Below are 16,980 nucleotides of genomic sequence, written 5' to 3' on the forward strand. Positions count from 1 at the left end.
GCATCGAGGCGCTGTTACTTGAGGGGAGCTTAGTTACAGGGAGAGGGCACATGGGGAGCAGCAGTTATACATTGAACAGAGATAGAACAAATATACATTAGAATACATATGATATACAAATAAGCAGGGTGCATTTATGTGAAAGCAGGTTAGGCTGTACTTGAGGATATGGCTCACCCCATCTGATTTAGGCTCACCGTTGACTGATGGAAGGTGTCTATGATGCCGTCTATAGCCCTCAATCCCAGGCTTGTCATTTCTAGGAGATATCCATGCAGCACTAACATGTATAGGTCATCGAATGGAACATACTGGCAGGCAACTTGACATTCCGAAGAGTAGTCTGAAGAGTTCGATTATGATTTAATGAGAAAATGTTTACAATAAATTGGACAGTCTTTGAGATGCATATTGTTTCCCAGAATCCACAAGATCCTTTAATCTTTTGATTGTTCGGGTATCTCAGGTACTTTCGTTAAATTGTGCACTGACTACATTCAATCTTCAGTTCTCTAAGTGTATGTTTCCATATTCATGAGCTACATATACAAAAAACTGGAGCTTCAAATGTGAAGGTCTTAAGCATGAATGGTCCATTTTGGGACAGAAGGCTGTTATTGCCCTCTACCAGTGCATTATCTGCAATTGAACTGCCAACATTCCAATTTCCTAATAAATCTTTATAGGCCTGGTTTAACTAGGCTTTTTGGCCTATAATCCCTGGTATGGTCCGATGGCACAGTCTATAAAACTATTATACCCGTCTATAATCAAAAGAGTCAAAAGGACATACGTGGTGAATGAAAGTAATGCTTTTATGTGGCTATGTAACAGGTTTGTTTGTGTTCTCTACTAACTGGGGTAATGCCTACTCTGCTTGTGGCATTTACATTAACATGGGTATTCCTGGGACGGCTCATACTATATAAATCTGCATGGGTTTTTGTGGTGATCACACACCGCTCCTCGGTGCTAGTAGGTTTTCTTGGCATGTGATGTGCCGAGCAATCTGTTCACTATACTCGTTTTTATCCGTTCAGATTGAATACAGCACAGCACGTTCAGTGCAGGTTTGCTCTCTGTCTAACCCTGTGACTGACTTCTTGCTAGTTATTTTATATCTATTCAATGTAGCTTCAGTCAGTATCATTTTTAGTCAGGATGCCAGACGCTGCTTCCTTACACAAGGCACTAATGCTAGTTCGGCAGTATCCGGGGTATCTCTCCAATGGTGGGCAAACATTAATCTTTACAAGCGAATTTAAAGGTGCATTAATCAATGTCCATAAAACATTCAGGGCCTAATTCACAGAGCGTTTTTCAATGGGGGTTTGCCATTATAAAAGGCGTTTGTGAATTAGGCCATCAATCTTCTCAGTAAAAGATAAGATTTAATGTGATTAAGACCAGTTTCCAAGAGTACAAACTCAATTGGAGTATTTCTATTGATATTCCAAAATAAAATGTAAGCATACATTTTCCATTAGTTGTACTTTTCTGCTTGTTTAGGGCTCTGTAGCTAAGCTACATATAACATTAGTGGGCGAATTTGAGTTTCACAGAAAGTAAGAATTGCAGTTAAAGGATAACCTGCATGGCTTTTAGCAAAATTCATGATCCCACTCAAATGTTGCTTCACCTTGGTTTCCAGCTTTATTATGTGGTCTTTCCACATAAGCTTACTATCAATTATGACTCCCAGATATTCACATTGGTATACAAATTAAATAGGTTAATCCCCAATCCTCAAGACTAGTCTTCTAGCAATCTTCTTTATTTTATTACCAAAGATCATTGCCTTCGTTTTCACGATGTTAATACTCATCCCATTATTTTGCAAGTAACTATTACGTTTACCCAATGTACAGTGTAGACCTCCATGCAACCTTACTAAAAGGACCCGGTCATCTGCATACCCATGCCATTTTCTGCTCCAATTTTCAGTGCTATGCTGATGACACTCAACTCATTTTCAGGCTTCCCTCCGCCGCTTCCTCTCCTTCTCATATCTCTGATTGCCTATCTGTCGTTCAGGATTGGTGTGCCGTCAACGATCTGTGCCTGACTGCCAGCAAGACGGAGATCCTCCACATCGGCACACCTTCATCCTCCTTTCCTGTCACTCTCTGGCCGGCCTCCCTTGCCCCTCCTCCTTCCCCCATCTGCGAGGCTAAGAACCTCTGGGTCATCTTTGACTCCACGCTTTCCTCTGCCCACATCTCTGATGTCTCTAAAAAGACACACTTGCTACAGCACTTCCTCAGAGGTATTCTTCCTTTCCTCTCCTTAACCCAGAAGCTCAGTGTCTCTCGAGCCCTGGTTCTCTCTAGGTTGGATTATTGCAACACCCTCTTTCTAAATCTACCTGCTTCTACTCTCTGCCCCTTTCAACTTATCCAGAACAGGACTGCGAGACTTGTCCTTGGCCTCAAGCCCTGGGATCGTATGTCTCCAGCCCTGAAATCTCTCCACTGGCTCCCTGTGGCTGCAAGGAGGAATTTCAAGACCCTTTGCATTGTCCACAAGGCTTTCTGGGCTCTGGGTCCAAAATACCTTCAGCTGTCCCTCCGTAAATACCTTACCTCGCGAGCTCTTCGCTCCTCCACCTCTAACTCCCTCAGGGTCAGTCATTTTTCAAAGAAACAAGCTGGGGGTAGATCTCTGTCTTCGGCTGGGGCCTCCCTCTGGAACAGTCTCCTTACCACTCTGAAACTTGAGGAGAACCATCTCCAGTTCCGGAAGCACCTCAAGACCTTCCTCTTTGCTTCTGTCATGTGCCAATTCAGGTGGCGGTGGTTGCCGCAGATACAGCTACACCGCCATTGAATTGTTCCATTACGTTTTGCTGTGAACGGTTGCAACGTTCTAGTTTTTCCCCATCCCGGCCGCCGCTGGGAGTACTTCCTCTCAGTATTCCCAGCGGTCAGAGCGTTGCAACCAATCCGGACATCTTTGCTCGCTTTGCGGTTTAGACGCTAATCTTTTCCCTTTCAGCTTCACACCGAAGCCCTACCTTTCCTTTCTCTCTCTCCTTGCTTCCCCGCCTCTATCTGCCTTGCCCACCTTTCTGCTCCCGTTCTCTCGCTCCACCTCTCTCTCTTTCTCCCGTTCGGTTCCTCGGCTTCCCGCAGTCGGGTTCCTCCCTGCGGGGCTATGCCTCGGTACCTTTCTTCTCTCCCTCTTGTTTTTCCCTTTGCCTCCTTTCTCTTGTACGTCTTTGCTTACCGTACTCCTGCTGGTGCCTACGTTATATGGTACTTAAACTGCTTAAGTACCTTGTCAACATACCATCGGACTGTTGTGTTCATACAGCCTGTTCTACCTCGGCCAGCCACACAAAGCCTGTTCTTTCTCTGCCAGCCACACACAGCCTGTTCTACATCGGCCAGCATCATCCGGATTACCCAGGGGCTTTTTTCTGCCCAAGGGCTTTTTCCCCCCTGTATAGCCTGTTCCCGGGGCTGGAGTCGCGGTGTGGTCCAGTTCTGGATTCACCACGGCTTCTACCCGTGTCAGGTCACTGGCTTCAAAGAAGGAGAAGGATTACCTGGCCCACCGGCAAGGCATTGAAGGGCAGACTCTGATTCCCCAGGTGAGGAGAGTGGTGTATTGAGTAGTGAAGTTGGGTCCCTAAACCTTGACACGCAAGGTAGTACTGAGGGGATTCAGGACAGCTTCTGCCTTCGCTGCTCTTCTCACCTGCTGATCTGTTCTGTCCGAGCATCGTGCACCTGGTTACCCTCTGACTTTCGGGCCCAGCTACCTTCTCACCCTGCCACCCACCTGCACTGCCTCCTGTCAATCCCTTGAACTGGGGTCTGTATCTGTAACCCTACAGTCCCGCCCTTTTTTCTGCACACCCTGTCTGTTGCCTTAAACCTAGCACTTGCCACTTGCTGGATGCACTACCACTGTTTGTTGCTTTTTTATTATTTATGTATTTATTTACTATTTATTTTAATTTCTTTGCTCAGCACTTTCCACTTTCTCCCCACCTCCCATGCACTTTCCTCTTTCCCTCTCCTATGCACTTTCTTGTTCTCAATGTCACTGGGCCTAGTAATATTATTGTTGTTTTGTTTTCCCTTGTTCCCCTCCCTTGCCTCGTCGTGCTCTGAAACACTTGTGTACGAGCGCAATACAAATAAAATATCAATATCAATAAAGCCACTGTATTCTTTCTTCACCAAATTTAGTAGGGAGAGCAGAGTTTGTATAAAGTGCCTACGATAGGCCTGCCAAGTAAAGATTGAAAAGCAAAGGGTACAATAAAAATCCACTGCACAATTAAGTGTATACTGCGCGTCCCATTATTGCGAAGTTGAAAATGTTGAATCTGAAAACTGTGGCGCACTGTGATCACATAGATCACACTCCGCCACATTCCCCTTACCCACAACCCCTCTAAACGTACTTACTTTTACTCTGCAGACCCGTGTTCCCTCCGGCGGCTCTACCAGCAACAGAAGTCTACTATACCTAAAGTGGGTACAGACTTCCGTCGCAGAGTCCTCTTTTCTGTTTAAAAAACCCCATATATTTATTTTCCTTCCGGCTTAATTTTTAAGCCTGCGGGGCTACTCCCACTGCCCCCGAATCCCATTATACCGTGCATGGTGAGTGGGGGACCCTGCCACAGCCCCTGCTCCTCTTGTTCGATATAATGGCATTTTACATTTTTGTCACTGCCGAATAGGCAATAAATGCACATACAGCATTTTCTCCGTGCAGTAAACAGGTGATTCACTCCAGAGTATGATTATGAAATGTATGAACTAAAATTGTTGCAATAGAGCTGTGGTCAAGAAGTTCCACCAATTCAATGGGCCTCATTACGAGTTTGGAGGTAGCCATGGTGCTATTAGCGCCATGGCTGCCTCCAAAATCGGTCCGGGTCCGGGTTCCTTGAATGAGGAATTACCGGGCCATTCCAACCTTGGAGGATCCAGTAATTCCTCATTCAAAAAACCCATCCCCATTCCCATTTGAGCCCCCACAGGGCTCAATGAGAATGGGGAGGTTGCTAATAACGGGCCCGTTATTAGCTCCCTGGTCCCTTAGCGGCTCCCGCTAAGGGACCTCGTAATGCGGCGGTAAGGGGTTAATGGCACCGGCATCCTTACCGGTGCCGTTAACCCCTTATCGCCGCACTCGAAATGAGGCCCAAAGTCCTTGGATGAGATGACTCGTAACTGTGAAATGAGATGATAAAGATAAAAAAATGATGATCGATTCAGCGGCTGCTCATTATTTCTACAAAACACGCTGTGTATATGAATGGCTCTTTCTGGTGATTATACTCATCCATCGCTTTATTTGGTTCTTCCTTCTGCAAAGTCTTATACAGGTCACTAGGTACCATTACACGAGAGCCCGATATAACCGTACCACCCATGATATTATGTAAAAACCGACTCACAATTACCTCGGCAGAGGCCTGTTTTTCATTCATAAAAATATGCTGATTTTGCCAACTTGTGTTAGTCAAAGCACCATTGCTTGGTTTTAGGGCCTTTTCCGAATTATCATGGGAGCGAGTTACCGGTTCCTCTATCTGATAGAGGAACTGAATAACCTCTAACAAGTTAGAGTCATCCTGCATCCTACTCCTGTCAGCCATTACTTTATGTGGTTTTTTTCGGGTCTTTCATTGCTGCAACTCCTAAAAGGGAATGAATATCTTTATTGCCTTTATTTTACAAATTTCACGATTTTTGGTTTTTATTTATCGCCACTCTTTTTCGCGTTTTTCCCCTCTGCTTGTTCGCAACGTTAGGGATTTCTCCCAATGAGAAGTACTGTTTTGCTTGAACTGGATTATATGTTGTGCTTTCATTTTAGTTTGATTCTTTTTATGATTAGGCGATGAATCCAAGTTTGTAATTTTCTTAGCTTTTTTTTAGTTCCTTTTTTCTTCTCCCTCTTTTATTTTTCTTTGCTTTTTCACCATCCAAATGCCAACTTGGGTCATCTTTTGTCAATGCTAAATTGCTGACTGCGGTCCTCATCTCTTTTTCTTTTGCCTGTTCTATTTCTAATGCACCAGTGGGGTTGTTGTTTGCTGCCCCCAAAACGTCAATCACCAGTTCCCCTAGGTCAACAATCGATGTTCTCCTTATTACATGCACCTTGGTTACAGTGCTGGATAGATAATCCAGTATTTGGTTGAGATGGATCGCATGCTCCCTAGAGGCTATGTCTAAATGATCCCATTGTTTAATCAATGATAACAACAGTCGTTCCAATGCTTGAAAATGGGTCATGGAAGAGTCCAATTTAAAAGCATCATCAACAGTAGTTGTAGCCGGGTCACAATCTCTGGCCCTTCCGACTCAAAATGATAGATGAGCTCCCACCAGCTGAAGTTGAATTGTGCAGCGGAAGTTGCAGGGAACATAAGATTTTGCTCAGGGCATCCTCCAAATTACAATACATTTCAAGCTCATTTTGTTTACGTTCATACATTTTCTTTGGAGGCATCTACAACTCTATTAACTGCTACCTAGTAGAAACCACTAGTAAGGTACTAGAGCAGACCGAATTAGAAGAGTTGACTGCCTTAGTTACAGGCCCTCCACCATTTTAGTACCTAAGCAGCTGGCTGTCTAAGGAAGGCCTAAAAACCGGCCTAAATACTGGGCCGAAAGAATGTAATAATGTTTCACCCTATTTTTCCATAAGCTCTAAGTGGTGGATCCTGAGGAACTTTTATTGTTTTTAATGGACAAGATTGGGGGTGTCACATGTCCTAGCCATGTGAAGAGGTGACAGGTGCCAGCATGGACCCATTTATAACCAATTCTTACGTACTCTTTAGTGCGGCACTCCAGGGTGTTACCCTAGTATTCTCCTCATTACCTGCACATACAACCAAACAATCTGACTCCATCCCTCGGCTCCTTCCGTCTTGGTCACCGCATGAAGGCGATGCACTTCTTGTGTATTACGCCTGTCATTGTTGCGCCGCCGGAGCACCGCTTCAGCGCTCCACCCATGATTTTATAGTGCCGGGGGTGGTTCAAAGGGATCTTTTGGTCCCAACTGTCACTGCGATCAGTAGAATCCACATCCACAGGTAACGCTCAGTTCAGGAATTACAATGCGGATTGAAATGGCAGGCCGCTCTTTCACTCACACGTTATTTTGAACAGCGTGATACGGTTGCTGTGTTTCCCAGAATGCAGCATCTGAGCTCTCTTTTCCTCATAGTGTATATTATATGTGTTGGTACTTTCAATATGTTTTCCGCAGTGTGTCACTACTTTTTTTCTCACACAATGTATTTTAGAAACTTTAATTCCTGGACTAATATACCCATCACTTACTGTCTGCATTTTATTTCATACAGTCTTAATTGGTCACTTTGGTATTTAAACTACAATTCACAGAATTCCATGTCCACACGCTTTTTTTTCTCACACTCTTTTATGGAGGGTTTGGTACTTGGAATACATTTCCCAATATACAGTATAAGGCCCCACTCATTTACTTGTATCTACAGTATGTGTCCTCCCCATGGCCTTTTCCTACTTCTCGATCTTTCTGAGAGTTTTCCCATGGACATTCAATGCTGTGGCTTCTCGTAGCTCACTGCTTGGCCCTCCAGGTATCGGTCACATCTCTCCAACTCTCTGATGGGGCTTGCAGCTGTGTCTCCAGCAACCCCCTACACAACAAGCAATGCTCTTTACTGGATACCCTGTATTCACCCCCCTGCAAAACCCAGACCTTGGAGACCTCCAACAACTTGAGTTCAACCCAAGTCAAAGTGCCTCCTGCTCCCAGCGCTCTCTGGGCCTTCTGTGCTCCGGGTTTCTGCAGTTCCCATCACCATGCCACTCCAATGACTGCACAGCTTCTTGCTTCCCCCGCCCCTACCTCCCCTGCCTTTGCTGCTCTGATAGGGAGCGCGTTGACCTGTCCTCACTGGCCTCATTAGTTTACTGCTCTATGGCTCCTCCTCATTACCCGTTCTTCTCCATCTGTGTCCTCTGGTCACGTGGTCTAGGGAGGGGAGGTTACAACCGATTAGGCTGCTGCCTTGGATTCCATTGCCATTTCTCTTTGGAGCTGTTTGCTCAGACGACAGTGTTGCCTGTCCTCCAGGTTTCTCAAGGTTGGTTGGCCGTGTTTTCGGTTTTCAGGAGGGTTTGCAGGCACCAGATAGGTTCCATGTTATAGGGAGAGCTTTTGTCACTCGCCATACTTTCTGAGTGAGTGAAGGAAATAAGTGGAGAAGCATAAAACAGAGTGGCCTACTATGCACCGTCCACCTGATTCCTAGTGCCTAGACGGGTTGGTACTCTGTCTCAGCATGGTGGACTACTCTCCTCACTTGACGTTATCCACACATCAGGCTCCGTCACGCGATGAGGCAGTATAAACCGTATCTCGAGCCTTGAAACACTTGTGTATTGGCGCGTTATAAATGCCATATCATATCATATCATGCACCGTCAACCTATCAGACACAGTCACCTGATTGGCACACTCACATTATAAAGTACAATCATTGCAGCAGAAAGCACACGCCCAGTACGCATAATGACCACAAGAGGTATAGTCAGCTACAACACACTTAGTCGCCGCCGTAGGAGCAGTACCCACGATAAGGTACAGCAATCCCTTTACAAACAGTCCTGTCCCCCACATGGGGAAGTCTTGCACATCACTTAGGGCAGTACCATCAATCCATCAGGCAGTGTATCGGGTAATTATCACATTAGGTAGGTTCACCAATTCCCCCCACCCGTAATCAGGTGACAAGCGATAGAAATAAAACAAACAAGAGTGAGAAGGAAAGAAAGTAGCCACTATAAAGAGACAGAAACCAATAAACAATGTCAGGAAATACAGGAATTAGGGAAGATAGTATGAAAACAGGAAAAGGAAAATATACAAGGAAAGAAGGTGGATATGAGATAGAGTAAGAAGGAAACAGAAAGGTAGGAAAGAAGAAAGAGAGAACGGATGGAAGAAAAGTAAAAAAAAAAAGATGGAGAGTTAAATAAAAATAAAAACACAGCGAGTAAAGGAAAGGCAATAGCAGGGACTGATAGAGTAGAGAGGCAGTCAAGGACAGAGAGAGAGAGAGAGAGAGAGAGAGAGAGCAAGAGAGATTGAAAGAGAGAGAATTATAGTAATGAGAGGAGGAGGAAGAAGTAAAAAGAGGAGAGGTAGAACTGAAAATCAGAAGGAGAAGAGGTGAAAAGTGAGTGAGATGAAAGGAGCAAGATGGAGTTAAGCACAGGGAAAAGGACAGAAGAATTGCATAAGGGTGTGGGACAGAGGTCTGCATCCTGCGACTCCCCATGCATTATGGAATGCAGCTGCCACCAGCCATAACTAACATGGTATCACAGGTGTCATAGTTGAAAACATCTGGAGAGGCACAGGTTGCAGACACGGGGCTCATTACAAGTTTGCTGGTATCCTGCCAGTAATTCGGGCAGGATTCTGTCAAACTGTCCCTACCGTAACCGATGCCTAATATCCCCGCATTACCAGGATATTCTAGGTTGCAGAAATGACAGCAAATCCCCATTCCATGGAGTCCCAGAAGACTCCATGGAGGGGTTTGCTGGAATTACTGGCACTGGTAGTACCGCTGCTGGTAATTCTGGCATTTATTTGCTGGTAGGTGCCTGATTTACCGGCAGGTCAGGCTTGGTGGTACATCAGGGCCCACACCAGCAAACGGTTTCCCCGGTCCGGAAAAATTGCCAGTGCCGGAATTACTGGCAGTTTTACTGGCAATTTTTCCAGACCGGGGAACATGTAATGACCCAAAGCAGGGTGAGAGTGTGAGAGGGTAATTGTCCTGAGTGGGAATGAACGGGCTAATGGGATTTTGCCGAGCAGCACCTCAGATGCTCGCAAGATCAGCCAAGAGACAGCTTGTGGGCTCCATGTACTGGAAGTAAGAAGGCACCGAGGAGGCTTCCAAGAGCCCTTACATCCCATAGCAGCCGTTCTAGTCCACAACTCACTCTACCAACATCCCTGGGTTTTCTAAAACCAGAACTGAGATCTCAGATCAAAAGGTTTGGGTACTTAATATTTACAAACGGGAGAAATGTGAGTACTGAGAGCCAGACAGAACTGGATTAGGTAAAGCAATGATTAAATCTAATGAGTAGCTGCAGCAGCTAGAACAATGCCTCATCCGTTTACCTCTCTGTACTAATACATATATCATACGAAAAATACCATAATCGACTAGCATCTTTAGTACTTTCTAAGTATACAGGCCTTTCTCGGTAGTAAGCCTAATCTTGCGTTACTGCCCCCAAGAGTTGGATGGGGCTGGATAACAACTCTTCCGGGTCTTTGAAATCGCAAGCCTTGCCAATGGTATCTTATGTCATGGGTACGACGTCCTATCATCGACACCCGTTTTTTCAACTGGTATTTTTCCTCACAATTTTTGCCAGAAAAACACATTGATTTTTTTGAGGGTTAGGGGGTGTCGGAAAGGGCATATAAATGGTTTGGGGGTGCGGGAACTTAAAACATCTGTGGAGGAAGGGAGGTCTGGGGGGAAACCCCCCAAAAATAAAATAACAATATCGATGAAAATTGTTCGGGAAAACACCCGTCGAAAAAACGGGTGTCAATGATATGACATAGAACCATGTCATGGGCATTGGTTGGTTGGCGCGCAATCGTTGCACATCTCAAAGTTTGACCTTTTGATTGCGCACAACTTGAAAAGTCTCTCTGTAAAGCCAATAGACTAGGGTGACCAGACGTCCCGGTTTTGCCGGGACTGTCCCGGTTTTTGGTGCTCTGTCCCTCTTTCTCAAAAATATGTTCCCATTGGAAACTGCAGTGGTCCCGGTTATTGGTAGTCGGTCTTCATGGCTGGCAGGCAGGAATGCACAATCTCGCATAGAAGAAATGCTGCATTTTACAACTTAAGATAGTGTTAGTTTGTGATACATTAATTATAATATGTGTTTCTTTGAACAGTAACACTTAACCCCCTTCTCCTCCAAACGCCACTGAAGTGTAGCGCCTTGACAGCCACTTTCAAGAGTTAGTCCTACTTTTATGTTAGTTGCCCTGTCCCAGTTTTTTACTTTTTAAATCTGTTCACCCTACAATAGACTTATAGCACATACACATTACTATGCGATGAGTGATCTCGTCAAAAACAGAGAAATTCTCATGCACATTCTCATTCTAGGGCAATCCCAAATCCAACCACAAGGTGGCAGCATAGTGTTAACAGTTCACCTCTACGTTGGTACCAATATCACAATCAACGGTATGAGACGGTATCGTTTTGAACATCCAAAAGTAAGATATTTTCCTCGCCAAGTCTTTTGACCAGCACATTCTTTGCTTCTTTCAGCTTTGTGTCAACTGCAGATGTGGGCTTCCGGGAGCACTGGACCCCTGACTTCCAAAGAGTGCCTACTGTTTGCCCCTTCAATCTGCCCCGTTCACATCGATCTGCCGGCGCCTATATTCAAAGTGGCAACTGCTATTACCAACGCAAGAGTGTGAAGGTCACCATCTTTGAGATACCCACTAACTTACATCTTTGTGTGCTGCCCCTGTGAATGTTTCCCCCCTCACTGGCTGAGCTTCTCTGCATGATATACAGCTGCTGGGTGAGTGACAGTGCCCACAGCACGTCACACGCGTCCTGACGCATCATGGGGCGAGTAGCACTACTACACAGCGTCATGCGAGAGGCTTGGTTCTCAGACAGACCGCTGACATAGGCCAGGGACCACAGCAAACATGAAGTATCATTTTATAACATTGTGCACCACATTCCATGATGTTTCAACATCACATTTAAAGGAGCATTTTGTGAGTACCTGCAGTGGTAAAATAAGTGTAAAAACACGCGTAAAATATGTACACAAACGTGTACACCTTCTCTACTGCTGAGGGCAATTTTGAAGCTTTTGTCAGGCGGAGTTTAGGCACGTAAGGAATGTTGCATTTCTGCCTGACCCACCTGCTCCACCTGTGAAAAGGTCATGCAATAACACCAGCATCGGATTTTGTAGCTTGTGTAAATGCAAACGATTCAAGTGGAATCCGCCAGTATTTATCAGATGCTGAAAGCTGGTGGATGCCATGGAGTTCCATGTTAATGATGGAAGGCATTTACACTGCTTTGCATTATGAAGTGCAAAATATGCACGTAAACCCAGGTCCACGCGGATCTGCATGCATTCACTGGACTTTGTTTGTAGTGCAGTCCACGGGAATTGCAGGGACAGGATTGAGGTGAACCGTCCATAAGTGCCGATGTTGCCAGTCCCTTATGTCCACCCCTCTAAGAACGGAAATAAATTACATGCATTTTGCGACATTCAACAGATGTAAAATGAGTGGTCTTGTATAGTGCCACCAATTGAGGGACCCGCTACAGGAGGCGGAGATGGGAAAAACATGGGATCATTTATTTATTTGTTTGTACAGGGAGGCTCAGTGCTCTTTCGATCACAAAAGAACGTACAACCGGTAAGAAATCCGTTTTTTTTTCGGGAAGCAGTGAACTTCTTACAATGGGGGGAGTTGGAGGTACATGCTGACCAGGTTGTGGGGTGAGGTGGAGGGGATCAATGGAACAAATGGCCGACAAGTAAAAGAAGGTTCACCTTGTTGTGCTCATAATGTTTAGACTCTGGCTGGACTTGCTCACCTGCTAGAGACACGTTGTGGCTAGAGTTGTTGATTGCCTGCACTTGCTCACACGCTTTCAGGATGGAGCTGACACTCAGAGCATGGGCTGAAAAACAGAGCGGATCAGTTCAGAATTTGCATTCTTCCGTTTCACATTCTTAAGTTTTACATGCCTTCGGAAACATTTTTATTGGTACCCAATTGGCTCTTTGATCTTGGTGTTCTTGCAATTTAATTGTTGGTGAGTGTCTGTATGTTCTTGTGAAAATAATATATAGACGCACAATAACACAGAGACAGGCCAATACAGTTTTGATCAGCTGTGCTGATACAGACACAATGAGCCTCATCCCCGCCAGTAGCACGCCAGACTTTAACACCGTTTCCACAGCCTGAGACCCAGTGACACTGGGACATTACAAGTCCTGGCGGCCCGGGATATCAGGCGGCGGAAATTGTTAGTCCCCATTCCTGTGGTGTCCCATAGGACTCCATGGGAATGGGGACTTGGAAGCACCGGCACCGCTCCTAACGGTGCCTGTGCTTCCGTAACAACTCTGCTTTCTGGAGCCGTTGTGCCCGGCAGGTCAGACCTTGTAGTCTGCCAGTATGGAATGGGTGCCGGTATGTTGCTATCCGCACCCTTATTTCCGGACTGGTATACTAGTAATGAGGCCTAATGTTTTATCTGTATTTATTAGAACTACTAAACAATGTTTATATTTCGTCAAACTCTGATCCCTCCACTGAATCCTAGTTTCTTCCCTCTGGAGTTTCTCCCTTACTGCTCCCATTACCCACCACCGCTTCTCTGCTCCCTCTGCACCCTACTTGTAACCCTTGGGTGCGTCAGCTACGCGCTGTGCTCCATTGCGTCACTGCTTGGTTCGCACTTTATAAACCCCACACATACATAAAATGTGTCAAATACATGAGATTCCTTAAATGTCATTTTGCTTCTAAATTGTTATGATAAAAGTGTTACATGTTACGGAAACTGCCAGTCCTCGAAAGTATTTAATAGAGGACATATCACCTGTGTGGAATCATAAATAGAAAAATAATATTCTTGAAATGAAATGCAGTCAATAAATCTAAACACACATTGTCAAAGCCAATAGGATTTGTCTGTCCTATGTCAAGTGCAGCCTCAAAGGCCTCAATAATGCCAGAATACTGCTGGTTGTAGTCACCATTGCTAGGATATAAAAGTCCACGTGCACAGGTGCTACCACCACACTCTAAAGCACCCCGATTACACCCCACATTCCAGGTACGATGCCATGTGTAAGTTATTGCCTCGCAGGTACACACATCTTATAACAAATACAGCTTCAAATGCCCCAGTATTACCATCATAAACCTGAAATAGCCATGCTATGTAAGGGATAGCCCCACGCGTACAGGTGCTGTCACCATAGGCCAAGTACACTTCCATATGCCCCAATAATGGCAACATCAGCCAGGCATCATCACCACATGGCGGATAGGCTTTATATATTGAATCCTTTTATTGACTGAATGATTACTGTTCAATTCATATAAGCCTTTTTCACTTGAACGTTTTTAACTGAATCTTGATACTAACGTATAGGTTCTTATTTAATTTTGTCAGGTAACCTATATAAATCACAGATACTAGATAGCCACGCTTCAATGCACCACCAGAATCAATGATGACCAATACAAAGCATTCATGTTTTTAAAAAAACTAAACACAGATAACACCTATGTGGTCATATCCTCAAAAACATTAAATAGAAAAGCTGTGCTGCACATAATATAAAAAAGAAGCTCTTTCCATGCAGCTTCAAAACACCCATTATGGCGGATATGTCATGTTATCTATGTACAAGGTGACTGGTCATCAAATCAAATGGACTTCTGTTTGTAAACAAATACACCTTATTGATGCGTCAGGCCGCTTATTAGTCCATGCAACTTTGTCCAAAACACATGAAAACACAATTGTCTCCGGAGGATAGCTCAGGGGCAACGTGCTCTCCTTGAAAAGAGGAGGACATGGAGCAACACAGGTTCGATCCCCGGGTCCGTCTTTAGAAACCTCTGGGTATTAAGCGCGTTATAAATAACATGTCATATCAATATACGCACGACTGGCTTGGTTTGTAAGCAGAACAAAGAATAATCACTGTTTTGAGGCCCCTCCAATATGTTTTGTACACCTGCCTTGGTTTCATTAAACACTGTTCCAGAAGCTATATCGCAGTTCCCCAAAAACCATCAGAAAGTGCAAATTGTAAAGCATCAACAAAAATGCTGCCATAAAAAAGGTCAGATGTATAACTTCTCAAAGCTGTGTGATGACTCAGCAAAGTTAGCGTGCCATGCCTGTACAGTGTGTTAGCCCCTCTACAGGCTTGCCCTGCCGGTAGAGTGTGTTAGATTGACACAGGTCAATTTAAAGGGGGAAGAGAAGGAAGGCCTCTAATGCAGAGCTCCCTCCAAAAGCTTGCCCTTTCAGAATCTGAATGACAGCATCGATTGGACAATGGCAGGGCTGCCCATGTCCACGCATGTGAGCCACCATTTTCTGAACAGCCCGAGGGTGTCCAGGGCAGGTCCATGGTGAAAGCATTTAAATACTTGTATCAGCTCAAGGATTCCATCCCTCCCTCTTCACACTGCAGCGTTCTTTTTTTGCTGTATAATGGGGCTCATTATGAGGTCCGCGGTGATAGAAAATAAGTGGTATTAGAAGTGGGTGATGGGGCTGCTGGAGCCCTGATCATACTTGGCCTTTCTGCTATATTTGACAGAGTGGGTCATCTGACCCTTCGGACACAGCTACACCACGCTGGCATTAGAGACAGGTGCTGAAACCATTGCCTGTTTTCCTACTAATCACTCGCAATCAGGTAAATTGGACAATTGTGTTTCTCCAAAGAAACCATTAATGTGAGAAGTTACTCAGGGTTCGACCCTTTCTCCACTACTTCTCAATCTCTAGCTGGCTGCTTTGACCAGTATCATTCATGGATATGGCCTCGATTTCCTGAATTGTGCTGATGACACACAACCTTTTAAGACTAAATCTTGCTTGCGATTGAAAACTGGATAGATGTCAACTGTCTTAGAATCAATATATGCCACCAAGACAAAGCTATTGAGAGTCAATGCAGCCCTTTCTTCTTGGGACCAACATTTCTGGCCTCACTCCTTCAAGAAATGCCCTACTCTATCAGCACGGGTGAGAAATCGGATCGGGTTGAAAGCCTGAGATGTAAATGTTCGAGGGAGAAAAGAAAGAAGATTATTTTTTAGGAAATAACATTTGGTCTTTTCTCCCCTGAACATTTCCAACTTGGCCCCCACAGAAACCCACACCAACACCCCCACCGCACCCCAATCCCCTACTTACCTTGCTGCCGACTCGCTGTGTCCTTGAGACGCCTGTTCTCTTTCACTTCCGTGATTGGGAACCGGCGCCGCAGAGTGCTTTCCTTTTTTTTTTTTTGGGACCGGCTGCGGCGGGGGACACCTCCGTAACTGCCACTCACAATACAGTGTGGAAGGGCGTGGGGGACACCCCCTGCCACCGAATGGGAGATTTGGTCGAACCTTTCGGCCATTTGCTATTTTCGAGCGGCCGAAATTTGGCCAAATCTCCCATTCAGGCTTTTTTTCTCAGTCAAATTGGATGTTTCAGAGAAATATTGCTATTATGTTTGACTCAGATCTGTCTCTTTCACAGCACCCTTCTTCAGTATCCAAATTCTGCATTTTTCAGCCTGACACCTTCAGAGAGTGTTACATCTCTTTAATATTTATCTAGCAAATTGCAATTATTAATGATTTTGTTTCATCAAGACTGGATTTTTGTAACAGTCACAATCTCGTTCTTAGTTCCAAAACTATTGCCAGACTGCAGTGTGTGTACAACACTACTGTCAGACTCTGGTTGCGAGTAAGGGAATGTGGTGACATGTCGCCTTGTCTGCGTGCTCGGCACTGGCTACTGGTGAAACAGAGAAAAGTCCTCAAAAGTCCTCAAATCCATGTGCCTAGTTAATGAAATGGTGCACGGTCACCATAAGAATCTTCTAGCGGATCGACTACAGATGTACCGACCATCCAGACTGTTAAAATCAGAAGACCTGTATCTACTGACTATCCTTACATTTCATAGATTGAAGCTGGGTAGTGTTACCTTTAGATAATCGGCCTCCAAACTGTGGAACAACCTACTGTCAGATGCTGGAGTTACATACTCGCCTTTTGGAAGCCATTCACATCTTTTCTGTTTCAAAATCCTTAGAGCCTCTTATTGTAATTGCGGATTCATTCTCCTGTTCTTTTCGGGATCACTTA

The 16,980-nt window shown here is 44.9% G+C and overlaps 1 protein-coding gene across 3 annotated transcripts in view; it reads right to left on the bottom strand.

Annotated features, from left to right (window-relative positions):
- Positions 1-16,980, bottom strand: part of LOC138581348 (protein bicaudal C homolog 1-A-like) — a 361,089-nt gene that overhangs the window by 97,496 nt on the left and 246,613 nt on the right. For 2 of the 3 annotated variants that reach the window (XM_069652612.1, XM_069652614.1), the window contains exon 11: positions 12,668-12,754. The exons of the other annotated variant lie outside the window; for it this stretch is intronic. In XM_069652612.1, coding sequence (XP_069508713.1) covers positions 12,668-12,754 — 87 coding nt within the window. The remainder of the gene's footprint in view (positions 1-12,667; positions 12,755-16,980) is intronic. 3 annotated transcript variants of the gene reach the window in all.

Source organism: Ambystoma mexicanum, chromosome 3p, assembly GCF_040938575.1.
Source record: "Ambystoma mexicanum isolate Mex_15411 chromosome 3p, UKY_AmexF1_1, whole genome shotgun sequence".
In the NCBI taxonomy this organism is placed as follows: Eukaryota; Metazoa; Chordata; class Amphibia; order Caudata; family Ambystomatidae; genus Ambystoma; species Ambystoma mexicanum.